The sequence below is a fragment of the Tupaia chinensis genome, unplaced genomic scaffold (assembly GCF_000334495.1).
Source record: "Tupaia chinensis unplaced genomic scaffold, TupChi_1.0 Scaffold000196_1, whole genome shotgun sequence".
NCBI classification, from domain to species: Eukaryota; Metazoa; Chordata; class Mammalia; order Scandentia; family Tupaiidae; genus Tupaia; species Tupaia belangeri.
In genome coordinates this window covers 350,817-369,249 of record NW_006159671.1, presented here as the reverse complement: position 1 = coordinate 369,249, position 18,433 = coordinate 350,817, and the positions used below count along the sequence as shown (strand labels likewise).

Genomic DNA, 18,433 nt, shown 5'->3' with positions numbered 1-18,433 from the left:
CCAGGGGCTGAGTGCTAAGATGACAGTGACGGTGCTGGTTTTGCTGTTGAACCCACAGTGCCGTGGGCATGGCTGGCACTGACACAGTTGTTGAACTGAATGCTGGCTGGCAGTGTCTCCCGAACACGTAATCCTGAGTATTATAATTACAGAGCAGCTGGCTATTCACTGTGGAGCTCTGAATTTCTCCCCCCGCCGTTCTCCTCTTCTTTTCTCTTAAGATCAACATTTTCAAAAAAAAGGGGAAGAGAAACAAAATGAGCCCTGATGAGCCCTTCACAGAATGCAAGCACTGATCCCTCTGAGCCACAGGGAGTGTCTGTTACTGCTCCATTACGGGGATGAGTGACTTCAGGTTCAGGGGTGAAAGAACGTGCCCAAAGCCCCAGAGCCAGCAGCAGCGGAGCCGACACTCACACGCCTAACGCAGCTTCTGCAGCGTTGGAGATGGGAGTCCCGAGGCAATGCCCGGGCACAGCCAGGCCTGCCTGCTCCCGGCCACTGCCCTGTACTTACGTTCGCCGTCAGCTGGGTGGTCAGAGCCGAAACCTTCTCCTGGGAGGCGTCCAGTTCCCGCCGCAGTTTGCGAATCTGAAGACAAGACACAGCGCTACTGGCTTAGGGAGTCCATTTCCAGGTGGAATTGAGTAAAATGATCGGCAACAGTGAAAGAGGAAACTCACTGGCAATCTGGTCCTTACCTCAGACTGGCATTTTTCTTCTGGCTATAAAGAAAACACAAAAGAAAGCAATTAGCACAGGCGAGGAAGGGAGAGCCCCGGGGCCCAGCCTACGGGCAGCCTGACGCCTGGACGTACATCCCTGTGGACGACTGACTGGCTTCTTCCCTGGTCTATTCCTCTGGATAAACTGGTTCAATTAAGTGGACTCATCAGAAACACCAAACACAAACAGCATATTGTGTTGAGGAGTTAGAATTAGAACACCACTGCAATTATTCTGGTAGGAGTCACCCTGCCCTCACATGGAGCTGGTGACGGGGTGAGTGCTCTGATAAGGTATGTGATGACAAAGGCATGAGCCAGATTTACCAAATAAAAATACAGAACAATCATTTAAATTTTTTTTAAAGTCTAAGTATATCCCACATGATATTGGGGATATACTTATGCTAAAAAATTTGTTTGTTGCTAATGTGCGTTTCAGATTTAATCGGGTGTTCTGTATTTCATCAGCATCCTATGTAGGGAGCAAGGTGGGCTGCTTCATTCTGTCCTTTATTAGTTTTTAAGTCTGCTACAGGGTGCATGCACTTGTGGAAAGAGAAAGAGAGATAGAAGGAGAGATTGGGAAATCACTCCCTGGCGGGGGGATGGCCACACCACAATCCCCTCTCCTCCATTCTCTTCTCAGAACTTTGGACTCACATACACACACATTGGCTGGGTTTTAAGCTACCAAGTCTGAGATTTGAACCACATGTGTAGTCGGTGAGGTTAGGATCCAGCCACCTTACCCTCCATGCCACCTGCTAGCCTAATTTTACCCACTTTTTCCTCCCTCTCATTCAGCAGTTCCCCTGCACTACACTCCAAGTGCGTGCGCATGCACAGCCCAGATCCCCATAGAGTAGAGAAGTAGAGGAGAAGAGATTAGAGTGTGACCACAACCCGTTGCGGGTGCGTTATGCCTCGCCCTCTGGGCAGCACATGCGCCCCCTAGCAGATGTGAACAGAGAGAGGGAATAAAGGAAGGGGGAAAGAAGGCCTGATGCCGACTTGGCCTCTCAGGTTCCTCCTCCTAGGGCTGGCCGTGACTTCTCCATGGCACATAGGTGGCATCCTGTTACCCTTTCTTCCATTATAATTGCAGGCAAAGTGAGCATTTGTGAATATCCATAAATACCAAGGCAAGAACCTTTTGTTCTCGAATAAGAACGCTTACAAAGCCCACTATTAAGCAGGCTCTTTGGTCTGAGTACATGGCAACTTAAAGAGACTTCAAAGATCTCTTTATAGACAGCAAACAAGAACGCGTTTTCCTTAACACTGACAAAGATGCCTGAGCACTGGCTTTGCTCCTCTCAAGACTTCATCACCATCCAGAAGTGAGTAACAGATAAGGGACTGTCATACATCAGTGGAGGTAGCAGGGTCCAGCCAGACTTGGAATCTTCTCGGAATTAGCAGACTACTCTAGCATGAAAATACTGAAAGCTAAGCTATTTTTTTTTAAAGTCTATGAAAGCAACACATCTTCTTCGAGAAGGTACATGTCAGGACAGAAAATGGGAACCTCAGGCTCTGTGACTCATGGACTGACAGAGGCCATGGGAGCTCAGGAGGTCATTTTGCTCAGCCTTTTCATTTTGTAGATGATTTTGCTTCAGAGCACATGCCTCGTTGTGGGGAGAGAGATAGAGACAGAGACAGTGAGAGGAAAAGTGAGAAATCACGCCCTAGGAGGCATGGCCATGCTGCAATCCCTTCTCCATTCTCCTCCTAGGAGCTTGTGCATATGCACCCGTGAGAGTTTCAAGCCACTGGATCTGGGACTCGAACGGCAGTCAGCCATGTGGGAGTCCAATGATATAACTGCTATGCTATCTACTGGTCTCAGTTTTGCTTAGCTTTCTAACACCAAGGGCAAAACTGAAAAACAGCCTGCATGTCACAGTGATTTGTCCAAAGCGACACAGTGAGGAAAAAAATGAGAAAGACTAGGGTCTTCTGCTCACCATATAAACACAGAATTAGAATGAGCATCACAAAGCCTTTAGAAATGTGTTCAATTTATTTCAACTCACAAAGGATAATTTCGAATTTAATGAAAATACCATCGTCAGGCCAGCTGGTGGTGTGGGGATTAAGGAGGCTGGATCTCACGTGGCCGACTGTGCAGACAGAGTGCCCTGAAAAACACACCGGGTACATGTGTGTGTGCCCCAAGTCCTGAGAGGAGAACAGAGGAGAGATCACAGTGTGGCCAGCCCCTCAGGGGTGCTCTCTGTCTCAGGCCATATAACAAATTAAAAAAGGAGAAAATACCGTCATCGCGTCCACACACAGACCAGCAACCGCTAGAAGAAAGGCCTTGCGTGGCAAGAGCTTCCTGTAGGTGGCATGAGGCAGTTCCTCACAGGTGGAGAAGCCCGGGGCCCTCTCCACAGTTGGCAGACTCTCGCTTTTCTCGCTTTCCTAGAAAGGGTGCGTGCCCTCCCCTGTGCTGACAGGAACCCCTGGTGACATTCCTGGGAAACAGGTGGCTAGGGCACAGCACCTGCTGTGGCTATGTCACCCTATCCTGTGACCCTAGGTGTCACCTGGGGCCCCCAGTTTCCTCTGCTGAAATTCCTCTCCTTGGGGCCTAGGCTAGAGCCCAGCACATGCCGAGGGCTTGTTGAAGAAATCAGTTTAGGTTTCTAGAGTACCTTCCTTGGTACCCATACCCCAAATTTCACTCTGACGGAAGAACTTGGATTATCCATTGGCTGCCAACTGGAAGGCCCTCTATGTTTTCTGTTCTTCCTTTCCTTTTAGTTTTGTATAGGGTGCATGCGCTTGCTTGAAAGAGACAGCGAGAGAAGGAAAGTGAGAAATCGCCTTCCCAGGACGAATGGCCATGCTACGGTCCCTTCTCCTTCACTTTTCTCTTGGGACATTGGGAATCCATGCACATGTATCTAGCATGTGTTTCAAGCTGCCGAGTCCAGAACTTGAACCATGTAATTGACCATGTGGGATCCAGCCACCTTAACCACCATGACACCAGCTGGCATCCTCTGTGGTTTCTTAGTAGATAATGGCTTCAAAAACCCCTCCCCAATATTATTATATAGAGAGCATTTAAAAGAAAGCCAGAACTCTGATGAAGTTGCAGACAAGATGACCAAGGAAAGAACGATTCGGGAATTGGAGTGATGAGGAGCAGAGGTGAAAGTCCAGATCACGTGAGCAATCACTGAAGTCTCAGCTCATGATAGGTCTACAAAAGAATAACCAGGCCCTGGTCTTTAATTTGATTAATAAGAGTTGGCCTCTTATTTTCAAGGGGTTATATATGGTTTATCCTGCTATACTGCCCAGAAACCTGGCATTATCAAAACCTGAATTAACAAAACATCTGTTTCCATGGAATGAATTTTCAATCAACAAAGTAATATTTTTCCTGTAGGGATTCTCGAAGTAATGTTTTTAAGATAAATAGCATACAGCTATAAAAATAAGTACTACTGAGCAAATGGAATAGTCCTAAAAATCCAAATGTATTTATTACATTTGGCTTTAGTTCAACAATGAGAGCTTGCATTTGCATACTTCCTTTGAGCTGTGCAGAGTATATTTGTCATTATGCGTATGTTCTTGCTTCTTTCAAAGCTATTTTTTGAATACCTATTATATATCAGGTACAGTTCTAGGCACTAGGCATATGAACAGAAAAGTCCTTGTCCTCAGGGAGTATGTATTACAGAGAAATGCAGTCTTCATAACGTTTACTCCTCATTACAACTCAAGAAGGTAGAGAGTTTTCTTTTTTCTTTGGCTATAGGGCGCGTGTGCTCACCAGACAGACAGAAAGAGACAGAGAGAGAAAGCAAGAAATCACCCCCCCCCAGAGGGGATGGCCACGCCGCAATCCCTTCTTCTCCATTCTCCTCTCAGGATCTTGGGCACATGGTTTTCAACCTGTCAGGTCTGGACTGTGAACTGTGCAGTCGGCCGTATGGGATCCAGCGCATTAACCTCCAGGCTACTGGCTGGCCCGACAACGGCGCTTTGCAAAGCAGCTATTTCCCGATTTACTGGTTGGCACACTATAATTCATAGCTGTTTGTGGATTTCAAATCTTGGCTCTAGTTAATTGACCCTCCTCTAACAGAATTTCTCTAGAAGCAATGCTTACATTTTATTCTGGGCATCTTTGATAAAGGAACCTCAGCTCCACGAGCCTAGTCACCTAGCAGTGGTTTATACTCACCGTGGAATAAACTGATGACGTACTAGAAACCAAGGACAGGGAGGATCCATGCACTGTTCAAAGAAAAAGAAAAAACACAAGAACATTTTAAAAAGAGAAGCAGGCGTGGGATGGGGGAGGACATCGGCTTTACAGGACACTACCAGGCCTGAAGCCTGCAATGAGTGAAGCTCACCTTAAGCTGCCTTTCCTGGTTTGGCGATAGGGCAGCATAAAATAAGCAATAATTTGCTGAGGAAACCACTTCTCTATTACCACATTCTCCTACAACCCTAGAGTGCTTTTTCTTCACTATCAGAATCATATATGATTACTGAACAAAATATTTCAAGTACAGAGAATGAGAAGAAACACATTTACTGCCATGACCTGCGGTGACTCATAATTCTACTACCCAGAGGCAACCTGTGACTATTCCAGCCTGTTTTTATTCCTCTCTCTGTTTTAAACACATTCCTTTAGGGTTGAGATTGTATTACACATATATTCTATATCTTGCCAGTATCTGTCGTATATATACATACACACACACACGCACGCACACACACACACACACACATACATTTATATTTACAAAACACTAAGCTGATTTAAAAAAAAATTATTTGGGCCAGCAGATGGTGTAATGGCTATGTCACTGGATTCCCATGTAGTTGACCCATTCCCATGAGTTCCGGACCTGGGGTCTTAAACTCACGCCGGGTGCGTGTGCGTGCGTGCCCAAGATCCCGAGAGGAGAATGGAGAAGGGATTGTGGCATGGCCATGCTCCCTGGGGGGGATGATTTACCACTTTCTGTCTGTCTGTCTCTGTCTTTCTGGTGAATGCACACGTCCTATAGCAAAATCTTTCTCAAAAAAGAAAAAAATTACTGTTTAGGTTTTTGCCATAGGGTGTGTGTGCTTGCCAGAGAGAATGAGAGAGAGGGAAAGCGAGAAATCACCTCCCAGGGGGATGGCTATGCTGCAATCCCTTCTCCTCCATTCTCCTTTGGGATTTTGGGCATACGCACACATGTGCCAGCATGATTTTCAGACTGCCTGTGTGTGGGACTTGAATCTTGGTCAACTATGTGGGAGCCCAGTGCCTTAACCACCAGGCCACAGGCTGATCCAAGCTGATTATTTTAAACCTAAGAGGCTGTTGGCCACAGTAAGTTCATTCTAGGTCACCATGTTTCAAACATCTGTTTAGAAACATATCTACTAAAATAGAGATTCTTCCTCTGCTGTCATATCTACTAAGTGACAAGCAAGTGGAGTCCCTTTTGTATTCTGGACTGGTACTTTGACTTCGAACCACACTTGTAACACCCTACTACCCCTTCCTGCAGCGGCACTGCAGACATTTTGCCTGTTCTCATTTCGGAGCGTGGTCTTTTCCATGATTGGGGATTTGGGCGCTCTTCTCTTCTCAGGAACCAGTTCTTTAGTTTCTCAGTAACCCCCCGACAACTTGTTGGAGAGACAGAAATAGTCCTTGTTAAATTGCTCAGGCCTTTTTGCTGGGCATGGCTCTCCTGACCACAGTGGGGAAGCCTCGCTTCCTGCACTACACGGGAACCTGACGTCAGAAAGGAGGAAGCTCAGGAGTGACCTTCCACAAGTGGCACGGCATCCCTGGCATGCCACCTGCCACGTGAGAAGTGCAGTCACTTGGACCAGCAGCGGGTGGAAGCTACCTGCCAACATGGACCTGCTGAGGGGCTCAGTCCAGTACTCAGGCGCCCCTCCACTGCCTTCTTAATAAACCTTCCCTGACCTCCTGTTCTTCCTGGATCCTCCCATCAGGCCATGAGCCCTGCACTCCCAAGCGTGTCCTTTTACATTATCAGGAAAGTGATGATGCATTTTTGCCCAGAGAAACATGGAATACGCCAAGCCTTTCCCAAAGACCTAAGACACAGCACTTTCCCACCTGAGAGCCTTCGCCTCGGCAGTTCTTGTTTAGATGTACCTACATGCTGCCTGTCCGAATCAGGATCAGCTCAAATGATGTCTTTCCTGCCTTCCAACCCCATGCAGCTCTTGGCTGTTGCGTCAGCCCTCTTCTCTCCTAGCAGGTGCCTACTGCTCTGAAGCATCCTCTTAGCGATGCCAGATCTAGATCTTTCCCTCCATTCCCCCCCCACACACTAATCTGACTCCCCCCATGAAATGTCAGACAGAGGTGCCTGGTGGCCAATAGCGGCCTTTGGGGTTAACGCATGGACATGTTCACAGGTTGCCTTTACTGCCCCACACAGTGGCTAACACTCTGAAGGGTAAGTCCTTCAGCCCCATGGCACAGACAGTGTGCAAGAGGCTGCCGGAGGCTAAGTGGGGTGAAGAAAACCTAGTACACACAGCCACCCTTCATCACACCTGCCCCATGGCCCTGCCGGTGGCCGGCTCCAGGGGTTTGCAGGAGCTGCGGGTGGCGCTGGCTGCTGAAATATTACATTTGCCTCGTAATTTTCCCATCTCATACACATAAGCTACTGACAGTTTCAACCACAGCTCTGTGTATGCTGGGGGCCACAGAGGAGAACACAGCTGGCAGGCTCGCCATGGAGGTAATTGCTCTGCTCTGTAATTAACTCCTCTCACTTGGTAAACAGCAACAGCAAGGCAGTGGGCCAAAGAAACAGATTCCTCGATTTCCAGGGTCAACCCCGCACTGAAAGAGCACGGTCTGAACTCTCGCAGCTGGTTCTCCTTCAAGGGAATTGGACCAAGCTGGAGTCTGGGTTCTGCGACGTGGATGCTTGTGAAAAACAAATGCTTCTGAGAGTTACGGAGCCCAAACAGCTAGAGCATGCCATGCCATCTTCCTCCCTATACCTGAACCTCCAAATTTTTACAGTTATAGGAACCACGGACAACAGCCAGACTATCTCTGCCATTGAAGAATCTAAAACAGAGAGGTTAAACAACTAACCTAAGGTCACACAGCAATCCAAGAACAGGATCTATTAACCAAAAGTCAGGAGACTGCTCTGCCCTCCAGTGATCTGGTTTACTGGTTTTCATTTATTTTATTTTACTTATAAGTCTTTTGGTGTCCTCTCTGCAATCTACCCATCAGCAAAAGCTGGGAGCGATATTTGAGAAGGAACGTGCTTTAGGTTGGAGTAAAACCACTAGACAGAATAAAACAAACGGGCATATTCTAGCCAAGAAAGCAATCAAGGCCTCTGCTGTCACATGGGCATTTCATACACAAATACATGCCTGTATGTACATACATATGCATGCATGCATACATACATACATATAATAAAACACTGTGCCAATTAAAACATTTTCTCATTTAACTATTGTTTGGCATGAGCCTTTTCATATAGAAAGTTTGCAGATAATAATACTAGACGAGGTAGGAATTTCTTTTTCTTTCTTTTCTTTTCTCTTTTAAAGTTTCTGCCATAGGGTGCGTGCACTTAGTGGAAATACACAGAGAGACAGTGAGAGGGAGAGGGAGAAATCAGCCCCCGGGGGGGATGGCTATGCTGTAATCCCTTCTCCTTCATTCTCCTCCTGGGACTTTAGGCATGTATGCACATGTACCCGGTTTGATTTTTTAAGCTGCCAGGTCCTGGACTCAAACCATAATCAGCCATCTGGGAGTCCAGTGCCTTAACTATTACACCGCTTGCTGGCCCCTAGGCAGAAATTTCTATTCTTAATTCATCAATAAATACATTAAGGCCCAGGGAGGCTAAGTGAGGGAGGCACTCACACACGGCTAGTCAGGAGCAGAGGGAGAATGAGAATCTGGCCTTCGCAGCCTAGTTCTCGGTCCAGGTGGGCCCTGCAGAAGCCCGGGAGGACGAGGTACAGTTCTGTCGGCACGTGGACCGCCCTGCCTCGCCACAGCAAAGGATGCCTCGAGAAACAGAGAACCACTGACGAGGGATCCAGCCTGCCTCAGACAGCTATGAAACTTAAAGGGGGAAAAACATAGAAAAGCCTGGCTGAACGGAGTGTGGGATGGAGGAGAAGGAAGGCTGGCAATGAAGAAGCTCGTTCTGGCTGCATGAAGTTCAAGTCACTTCTGTCTCCAGTTTGTCATTAAAAAAAAAAAAATAGGGATGGTAACAGCCCTTGGGGACAGGAGTAAAATAGAACACGACAAAATTACGACGATAGCCACCACTGGCTGCAAACGTACACTACGCCCCTTTCACCGCCTTTGCTACATGCTTTCCGGGCTCTATCTCACCTAGTCTTACTCCAGCTCTGAAGCAGGCACAATTCTTTTTTCCATTTTAGTGAACAGTAAACAGGCTGAGCTGGGTCAGGCCCTTCACGTGAAGTCGCACTGCAGCACTGGAAGTGCCGGGACATATATGACTCAGGGGCTTAGGGACACAGATATTCTCCTTCACGAGCTGCTGCTCCTGTGGGTTCCCTATCAGCTGAGAGGGAGAGTGGTCTCGGTTCAGTTGCTCTAGCTTTTACAGATCATCGCTGAATTCACAGGAATGTTTTTTCCTCCAAAGACATGCATTTTAAAACTGTCTCAAGTGTCTCCCTAAAAGTGTGCTATTAAGGTTGACCTTAAGATTGCACATGCATTTGCTGGAAATTCACAGACTGAAATGACTTAGAAAGGCTGCACTGGGCCAGGCCTGTACCTATCGACATTCTGCTCGATTCCCGCTTCCTTCAAAACGGAAAACGTGAATGAAATTGCACAAAACCCTCACACAGACACTTGTGCTAATTCTCCTTAAAGTTCCATCCTGCTTTATCACATATAATACACCTAACTGACCAGTGTAAGGAGATTCTATTGGGTTGTCGGCAAAGTCATGATGCATTTTTGCATAGAAAAACATAGAAAAATACATCATGACTCTCTGGATAACCTATTATTTAGTCCAAACATGAGATGTCGATTTTTCCCTAACTGTCCCTGCGACAGTGGGAGGTTAGCTATTCAAAAGGAAAAAGAAAGTCTCCACTCAAAAGAATTAGAAATACCTCATCGCACAAGCCCGGTTTTGTTTGGGTAATGTGAACAGCCTTGGATAAAATAAAATCAATCTGATGGTCAAATTTCCCCCAGATTAAAAAGTGACATGTCCACAACCTACTGACAGCAGTAGATTTTCATCTCTGTGCCTCTGTTCCACGCCACCATCAATCACGAGGCTGACAAACATCTAGACACTGCTTGTGGGCAAGCACTTTTTATCAATGTCATCCTGACATCCCAGATATTCCCCAGCTGTGCGGCCCGACGGCTTGATTCCAGATGGAATAAATACAAGCGACCTGCTGACGACGCTGGAATGGTGCCGGACCTCCGGGAGGCGAGGCGTGCCTGTATGGACACGTTACGGTTCTGAACGTGGCTCGCTCAGGTGTACACAGAGCGGTGAAGATGAATGCCGCGCAGGACCAACCCCATCTGTGAGTCGTCACCCGGGAGGGTGGGAAACGCTCCACCGTCCCGCTTGGCTAGCACGCCGAGTACAAAAACTTTCAAGACACGCTCCTCCACCGTGGTGCCAATAATCCTCCACTTGCACTGCTCTGCGCAGTGACAGCATTCACTTCTAGCTTGTAAATCAAGCACAACGCCCGCGGAGTCAGGCCCTTCCCTTGCGATTCCTCTGTCCCGGCAGGATTCCATATAAGGGTTTACTCATCTGCTCAGGGAGTGTCACTGGGTGCAAATGATGCATCAATTGGGGCAGCGTGTTAAGATGGGGGGGTGACTGCTCTGTAACTAATTTTTTTTTTTTAAAGAATGATTTTATTTAACTTTATTTATTTACTTAGTTTTTCATCTGACCAGAGAGGGACAGGGAGAGAGGGAGAGCGAGGAAAAGTGGGAAAGCAAGCCGCCAGGTCCAGGACTTGAACTGCGGACGGCCATGTGGGAGCCCAGCGCCTTTAACCACCACACCACCTCCTGGCCTCTGTAACTAAACTCTTTAGAATGTCTGTTAAAAAGAACCCTCGATTGGCGGCAAGCAGGTGGCATGCTGGTTAAGGCACTGGAATTCCCGCATGGCTGACCGCGGTTTGAATCCTAGACCTGGCAGCTTGCTCCCTCATCCTCTCTCTTTCTCTCTGCTTTTCTCTGGCAAAATCTCATGTGAAATAATAATAATGATAAGTAAACAAAAAAAAAATATAGAGATGGTAACAGCCCTTGGGGACAGGAGTAAAATAGAACATGACAATTACAACGATAGCCACCACTGGCTATTCTTAAAAAAAAAAAAAAAAATAGAACCCTAGACAAAAGCAGAAGCCTATATTCTGTATTTCCTTCCTTTTTGCCTAAAATAATCCTAAGTTAGTTGTTCCTTCCCACCAGGAGGACACTGGATCATCCCTACCCCCACAAGGACTGGAAGCAGAGGGAAACACCTATGACAAGCCCCCTATATTCTGTTCTGCCACTGGCAAAAAAAGGTAAAATTAGAAATATCTCCTCAACCTGGCTGGCATTTGCTCTAGAAGTCACCATCCTTCGGCTGGGGTCTTGTGGCTGGGAGAAAGCCCAAGCTGAAGCTGATCTAAGGTTATGACATGTAGTAGCATTACGTCACTATTGTCATTATCTCATTGAATCCCCACATTTGCATGTGCTGAATTATTATTTCCATGCTAGCAGGGGAAAAAGCAGAGGCACAGAGAGGTGAATGACTGTCCCAAAGTCATATACCTATGAAAGGGTGGTACAGGATTCGAACCCTGCTGGTCTGACTCTGTATTCTGAACCACTGGTCAAGCAGTACTGCCCGGCAATGTCCTATCAGCCTACCTGTGGGGAGGGGGATGGTGTCCCTCCACAGCCTTGGCCCTCTCACCTTGGGCCAAGGAACAAAGAGAAGCAGAAATGAAGGGTTACGAAATGGCTGACAGTTGCTGCAGAACTTTTCTTCTACACTGTGGATTAAAATGAACAAACAAATCCAAACCAAAAAAGGAGAAGGGTCTAATTGAATGTTGGAGAAAACCGAGAGAGAACTGTGGCGCAGAGCAGAGAGCCCGGCTGCCAGCCCCCCATGGCGACACGGTGTGTCAGGACAGGGAAATGAACTCCTGGGAGCTGCGCCTGCCAGGAGGGTGAGCCAGGGGCTCAACCTCACGAGGGGATGCCAAGAAGCTGTGGCCCGAGTCCAGGAGAGAAGAGCCGAGAGCGGAACTTGCTCCACAATCAGGCTCAGTAGGGTATTTTTTTTTTTCAGCAGCCTCTTCCCTAAAGTCCTGAAAGGTCAATGAAGGGTCAAGCCGCACTGTTCAGAGTCCCCCATTCCGACCCAAGAGGTGGGAGGGTTGGAAGCCCTTACAGGTAGGCTCTACAGTCAGCAAGGTGCACCCACACAGGGGACCTTTAGCCACGCCGGGCAACCTGGGAGACAGCACGCCTCCTTCCTTACCTTCTTCAAAGCCATCCCGGAATGAGCCTGAGCGGCTCATGGTCCTGCTCTTCTCGTCCAGGGACATGGAGCTGTTCCGGAGGCGGCTGTCGGTGTAGGGGTCGTATTGCCCTTCGGCGTTGGAGAGGCTGTGGGTCCGCAGCATGGTGGGGTTGGACAGGCTCATCTGAGTGACAGTGGTGGGGCTCGCTGGAATGAGAGGAACCAATCAGAAGGTTGGCAAGTCATGTCCCTGTTCAAGTCCTGGCGGGGGCTGCGAACGGGAGACTGCTTGTCGTCAGCCACGTGCGTCCCCACCAGCTTCTCGCCGCCGTCTCTGTTCTGAAAGGTAGTCACATCAGCCTCTGAGCTACACACTTAGGGCTAAAAATCAGGGAGGGAAGGCAGGTCAGTGCCAGAGCTCCGGGCCTCGGCTTTCCAACTTGGCACGTTCAGACAAGCCAGTGTCACCTTCCAGGCATGAGCTAATTACTCCCTGGGCTCATCTGGAGAAATTCTCTCTAAAGCCAAAAGCCCAAAATAGTCCAACCGGGCTTTTGATCAGATGGGAAGCATTTGTGCATGACATGAATCTCTTGCCTCAAAGAGTTATGGCTGGGAAAGAACAACATGAACGTAGGTCTCCTTGCCTCAGACAGGAACATCCCATAATAGTGTGGAAGGATCTTTAGTGCAAAGTGGGCATGCTCACTTTAGCCAAAGCTAGCTTTCGTGCAAACGTGCAGCCTGTTTTAGCGATGTCCGAGATTTTCCGAAGTACCGGTGCAATCAGAAACTGAGCGGTAAATCTCACTTGATGGCGAGCCACGCCTGTCCTTACAGGCTCAACCGATCTCTCCCAGCACTCAGAACAGGCTGTCTCTGAAGATAAGACTGGGGGAGAGCTTCCCCCGCGATTCCCTCTCCAAGGTGCACTCCCACCCTTCTGCCCTCACACAGCTGCTGCCAATGATTCCAGCCAGGATCGACTGCACACAACTCTCGCCATCTGACGACATTCAGTTTTTACACAGAAGTTTTGGATTGTTCTCTGTTGCCCTATCTGACGGGTCTGCATGGGAATGTTTCTCTCTCTGAAAAAGAATCCCTCGACATGTTACAAATTCCATTCCTTGCCCCCGCCGTGCCAGTCAAAGCATGTCAGCAGTGGGCATTTCCAAGAATACTCATTCATTAGAAACTTAACTTTCACTTCCGGCTTACACGAGCAACAGGGATGACCAGGTGTGGGATATACTGGCAAACCTACTTCTCCAGAGATCTTAGAAATAGTATTTGTATTCTTCTTAAGAACGGAATGGTTTCTGCTTGGCTGTAATCCTACTTACCTCAACCACCTAAAGGAAAGATTGGTGAGACTACCAAAAGCTCTGGTATTTGGCTATCAATCTGTCACCAAACTCTACTGCTGAGGATTGATCAGATTCTGACGGGGGTGGGGGGGGAACCACATGTTCATAATCACATGTCTATTTCCAAACCCGATCACCTCAGCCTTGGGGTGCAGGTCAACACCACTAATGACGAGTGGCTACTCACCAAGCTGGGAAAAGTTGAATCTTGTTCCAGAGGGAGAAGTCACGCTAGAGCCAGAGGAGAAGGGAGAATTGGCCATGGTGTCCTGCAGGCCTCCTGCAGAGTGGGAGCGTAACCATTCCTTGGCGTCGTCTTGCGTGCGAAGCTGGGAGGTGGGAGTATACCTGGATGGACAGAAAGCAAGCTGAAATCAACTGTGAACAGCACTTTAGAAAACCAGCTCCGTGAGACACATGATAAATATGAGAGACGGTGACTGGGAGACCTCAGCCTACTGCACAGCACAGCCAGCCCGGACTTACGGAGTTCCTTACACCTTTTTTTGTAACTTGGGTGTGTTTGGGGAAAATGACAATTCCTTTTCGTTTGAAAGGAATACATAAAAGGAGGAAGATTGGTACATGCTTAAAAGAGCCGTCACTGGGCGGATCTGTAACATGTTGATTCATGACAGCACCATGTCAAAGTCCCCACCTTGACAGGACTGAAGCAACAAAATGAGCTGCTCTGAGGAAGTTCTAATTAGGTAACTCATGGCACGTGTGTTCTACGGCACAGAGGAGTGGCCGTGAACCACAGCATCATGTGAAGGAACGTCAAGGACACTGATGGGCCACAGGAAGTGCTCCAGTGCAGCATAAACAAGCACATTAAAGAAATCCCCAACCACTGGGCTTTACATGAGGGTCTTCAGAAGCCTTCCGGTCCACCCCTTCGTTTATTCTGAAATGTATTAGGTGATGGCTTGCCGACCATCTCTAACCCCCTGGTGCCTTTGGGGGCACCGTCTCACTGAACTCTGACCTGCTTGCAAATGCTGTCAATTCAGTTTTACACTCTGGGAGGGTGAGGACCCTGCTCTGAGCCACATAGGTAAGACTGTGCAACCCATGTACTTTTCACAGTGCCCACAGGCAGCACTAGGAATTCCTGAAGTATCTGAGTATCCAGGGCACCCTCGGGCTTAGGATCTATACAATGATGACTGATGATGTAAGTACAAGGAATTCGTTCAGGTTAGGAGAAGGTGGTACTAGAGGGTTTATATTGGAGACGTGTATGTATGGACGGAGCGAACTTACACAGGAAGAGTGTGAAGGACACAGAAATGTGTCCTCTTTCCTGTTTTTCCCATAGCTAAGGGACACACAACTTTCTAGGGTACACTGCATGAGAGGAGTCTGCCACATGTTCCTATTCTGAATTTTTGAAAAACCAATTTTACAAAACTAGAGCTACATAGTTTTGGTAGAATAGATCTGCTATGGAAACATTGCTATGGAAACATATATGATTTCAAAATGTTAAAATTTAGCGGTTGACTTCCTTTTGTGGCAACAGGGGGCATCAACATTAGACTTATATTAGGAGTGAACATTATATGTATATATATATAAATTGTGTGTGTGTGTGTGTGTGTGTGTGTGTAGATATATATATATACACACACACAGTATGTGCGTGTGTTTAACTTGCCAGAGGGCATATGTGCTTGCTGGAGAGAGACAAAGATACACACAGAAAGAAAAAGCCATGGGAATGGTCATACCACAAACCCTTCTCTTTTATTCCTCTCTCCTTTTGGGATTTTGGGCACATGCACACAAACACCTGGCATGTTTTTCAAGCCGCTGGGCCTGGGATTCAAACCATGTGGTCAGACATGTGAGAGACAGCTGCCTTAATCACCATGCCACCAGTTGGCCCAAGAGTGGACATCATTTAAGCATTTTGCATGATGGCTTCCATGCACCTCTCATGGGCCTGATGGAAACCGTTACGTCCAAAGGGCCTTGCTAACTGTCCCCCTAAGGCCACAGTCCTGAACTTCTCACAGCTGTCTGCAGGGAGAGCTGAATACTTTCCTTCTTCAAGTCTTGGAAGTGGCTTACTCAGAGCTCTTACTGAAAGGACGCATTGATACCTACCTCGTGTTACCGTTCGAAACGTTCTCAGCCTTAAGAGCTGCAGGTTATTAACTACACACACACATGACAGCAACGAAACATTTCATTCCAAGTTCCATTTTATGCGAAAGCACTTAATGCTTAGAGTAGGGTGCAGCCAACGCTACAGAGAACGAGGTGTTCAGACAGCAGGCCAGATGACATCTGTGATCAGACAGTAAGGTCATGGCGGGCACAGCACACTGGAGGCGCTCTGGTCGACAAAGTGGCGCGGGTGGTGTGAGCAAGGGTGACTTATAGCATCTCGTTGTGCCAGGACAAGCAGCAAGAATGAGCCCACAACTGAGCTGAATATGAACAGAAAGCCATTCTTTCCTGAGAGCACTTTCTTTATTTGCGCTAAAACACCATCACGCCCACGTCTTGTTGGGCCCTGAAAGCCGACCCAGTTTTGATCCAGAATATTTAGACAAGTACAAAGCAGCTGTCTTCGGCAATTGGTTATGGGCCCGAAAGTTAAACTACTTTCAAACCTGGGGGGACTGCTCCTCTCCCCCTTTGCTCTTGTCTTAACCAACAAACCAGCATGCTATAAGTCACGTTGTTTTGGAGGACAGCCGTGTGAACGGGATGGTCATGGTGAGTGCTCGGCCATTAAACCCTCTGCCCCAGAGGCAGCGGGGTCTGCTCTCTAGGCTGGCCCAGAGAGGTTTTCATGAGATGGATTTACCACATGAAGCTTGAAGAAAGCACAGCCCCTGCCCAAGCAAATGGAGAGATGAGAAAACAGAGTCAGGCGAGCTGTCATCCAAAGGTCCTGCAGCGATGGCTCAAGCGAGGACCCCGCCCAGCCCGGACCCCACCAGCCATGAGAGAGCTGCACAGCCAAGCTCCAAAGCCATGACCAATGGCACGGGGGCAAGGAGGAAACACAGATACCTGAGTCCTTTCTTAGGCAAAGTGTTCCTATCAAGGTGCGGGTCACTGCAGGAGTTAAAACAAAGTAAGAGCTTCAGAGAAGCACAGGACGGTGCAGGGGACAAAGTTGGGGAGGGGGCCTGACAGACCCCGGAAAGAGACTCACATCACCAGGGAGTGACCCCTTCTCCAGCCACACATGCAACACAGTCACATCCACGGAAAACAACGGCAATCCCATCTTTGACCTGAGCTGACGTCTGTGCATACCTGACCCCGGGTCACCAGGAGGCCTGGGTCACTCGGCCCCAATCGCTTCCTCTTTTCCACAGCTCTAAGCAAACTCAGGGGCTCCCCTACCTCAAAGCACAACTTGGGCCTTCGGCTGCCCGGTGGTCCAGCTCTGCACCAACACCACTGCTCAGAGAGCGATGCCAGCTCACCGGTGTCCCTAACCCTGGCTCACCCCTAAGCACCACTGGTGACGACTTCAAGTGGGAGAAGGGACTTGTCAGAGGGCTTAAGAGGCCAGCAGTCTGCATATTTGGAATTCATCTGTAACAAAGTGAATTCCAGGCCCTCTCAATTTCTGTGGTCCTTGTTGGGCGTAGCTAGGAGCTGAGCCCTGGACTGGAGTCGGGGCGTGTTACAACTTGCTGGCTGATCAAGTCAAGGCATTTGGATTTCCAGAGGACAGGGTTTAAGGGCTTGGTTTGCGAGACTGACAAAAGCAAAGGTTTTTTTTTTTTTTTTTTTTGCTGTTGATGGGGTGAAGACGGTTTTCATGAGTTTTTTTTTTTCCTAGCATGAGACAACATCTGCTTGCTATGTTTGGCCAAGCCATCACCCCCCAACACACGTCAGGTCAGGATCCATCGCTGAGGCCCACCCACAGCTGCGGCAAAGCACAGGCAGCTGTGTCTGTAACGTCTCCACGCCCCACACACTCCTTCACGGCCGTTACACGAAACAGGCACAGAGAGCACAGACGTCTGCGAGACACAGCGAGCCAAGGGCAGCAGAGGGCTCCACAAGGGACTAAAGCCAGCTGCGTGGGGAGCGGGGCAGGGGGACAGAGGTGAGGGCCAAGCTGCACAGTGGATGGTAGATCATTTCACAGCTGGGGAGGCGGGGAGGCAAGGGGGGGAAGCGGGGAAGCAGGAGCATGCCGCAGGAGGCCACGGGAGATGCCAGTGAGGGCTCCTGGCACCCCAGATCGAGTGGCAGGGTCTGAGGTCGCCATCCCATACAGGGATGAAGGGGCCAGGCCAACTCTACCTCTCCCCAGGCTCTAGTTGGCAGTGGAATGCCCCTCACTGGCATGTCTGGGGGTCACAGAGTGCAGTAGACCACAAACACAAGCAGAAGCCTCAGGCCAACAGCCTTGCACAGAACATCTGGATCAACCACAGATGGGCAGAGGACGCTCCGAGGCTTGGAGGGTCCCGGCTACTATGTCGTTACCTGTCCTGTTTCCTGGGCAGAGTACTTCTGCAGAACTTAGGGCTAGCAGCAGGGGAAGAGAGAGGGCTGAAAGTCCAGCAGGCAGAAGACAAGAGAAGGAACATTAGCTTAGAGCAAAGGAGAGGTGTTATTATACACAATTAGAGCATTTCCCTCTGCCCCGGGGCCCAGGGCGGATCCTGGCTTTCTTTCCCGTGTGTGGGACCTGTGGAGCACTGTGGCAGTGAAACAGGGCTCCAGGGCCACCTTCTGCTTTGATTTCCTGTCACTACGGCCAGCAGCTCTTCAG

At 48.7% G+C, this 18,433-nt stretch overlaps 1 protein-coding gene across 1 annotated transcript in view; it reads right to left on the bottom strand.

Annotated features, from left to right (window-relative positions):
• NAV2 (neuron navigator 2) overlaps positions 1–18,433 on the bottom strand; it is a 295,960-nt gene that overhangs the window by 51,987 nt on the left and 225,540 nt on the right. Inside the window, exons 15-20 of the mRNA XM_006146897.3 lie at positions 16,702–16,746; positions 13,859–14,019; positions 12,320–12,508; positions 4,939–4,991; positions 702–725; positions 517–591 (exon numbers count right to left, since the gene is read on the bottom strand). Of these exons, the coding sequence (XP_006146959.1) occupies positions 517–591; positions 702–725; positions 4,939–4,991; positions 12,320–12,508; positions 13,859–14,019; positions 16,702–16,746 (547 nt within the window). The remainder of the gene's footprint in view (positions 1–516; positions 592–701; positions 726–4,938; positions 4,992–12,319; positions 12,509–13,858; positions 14,020–16,701; positions 16,747–18,433) is intronic.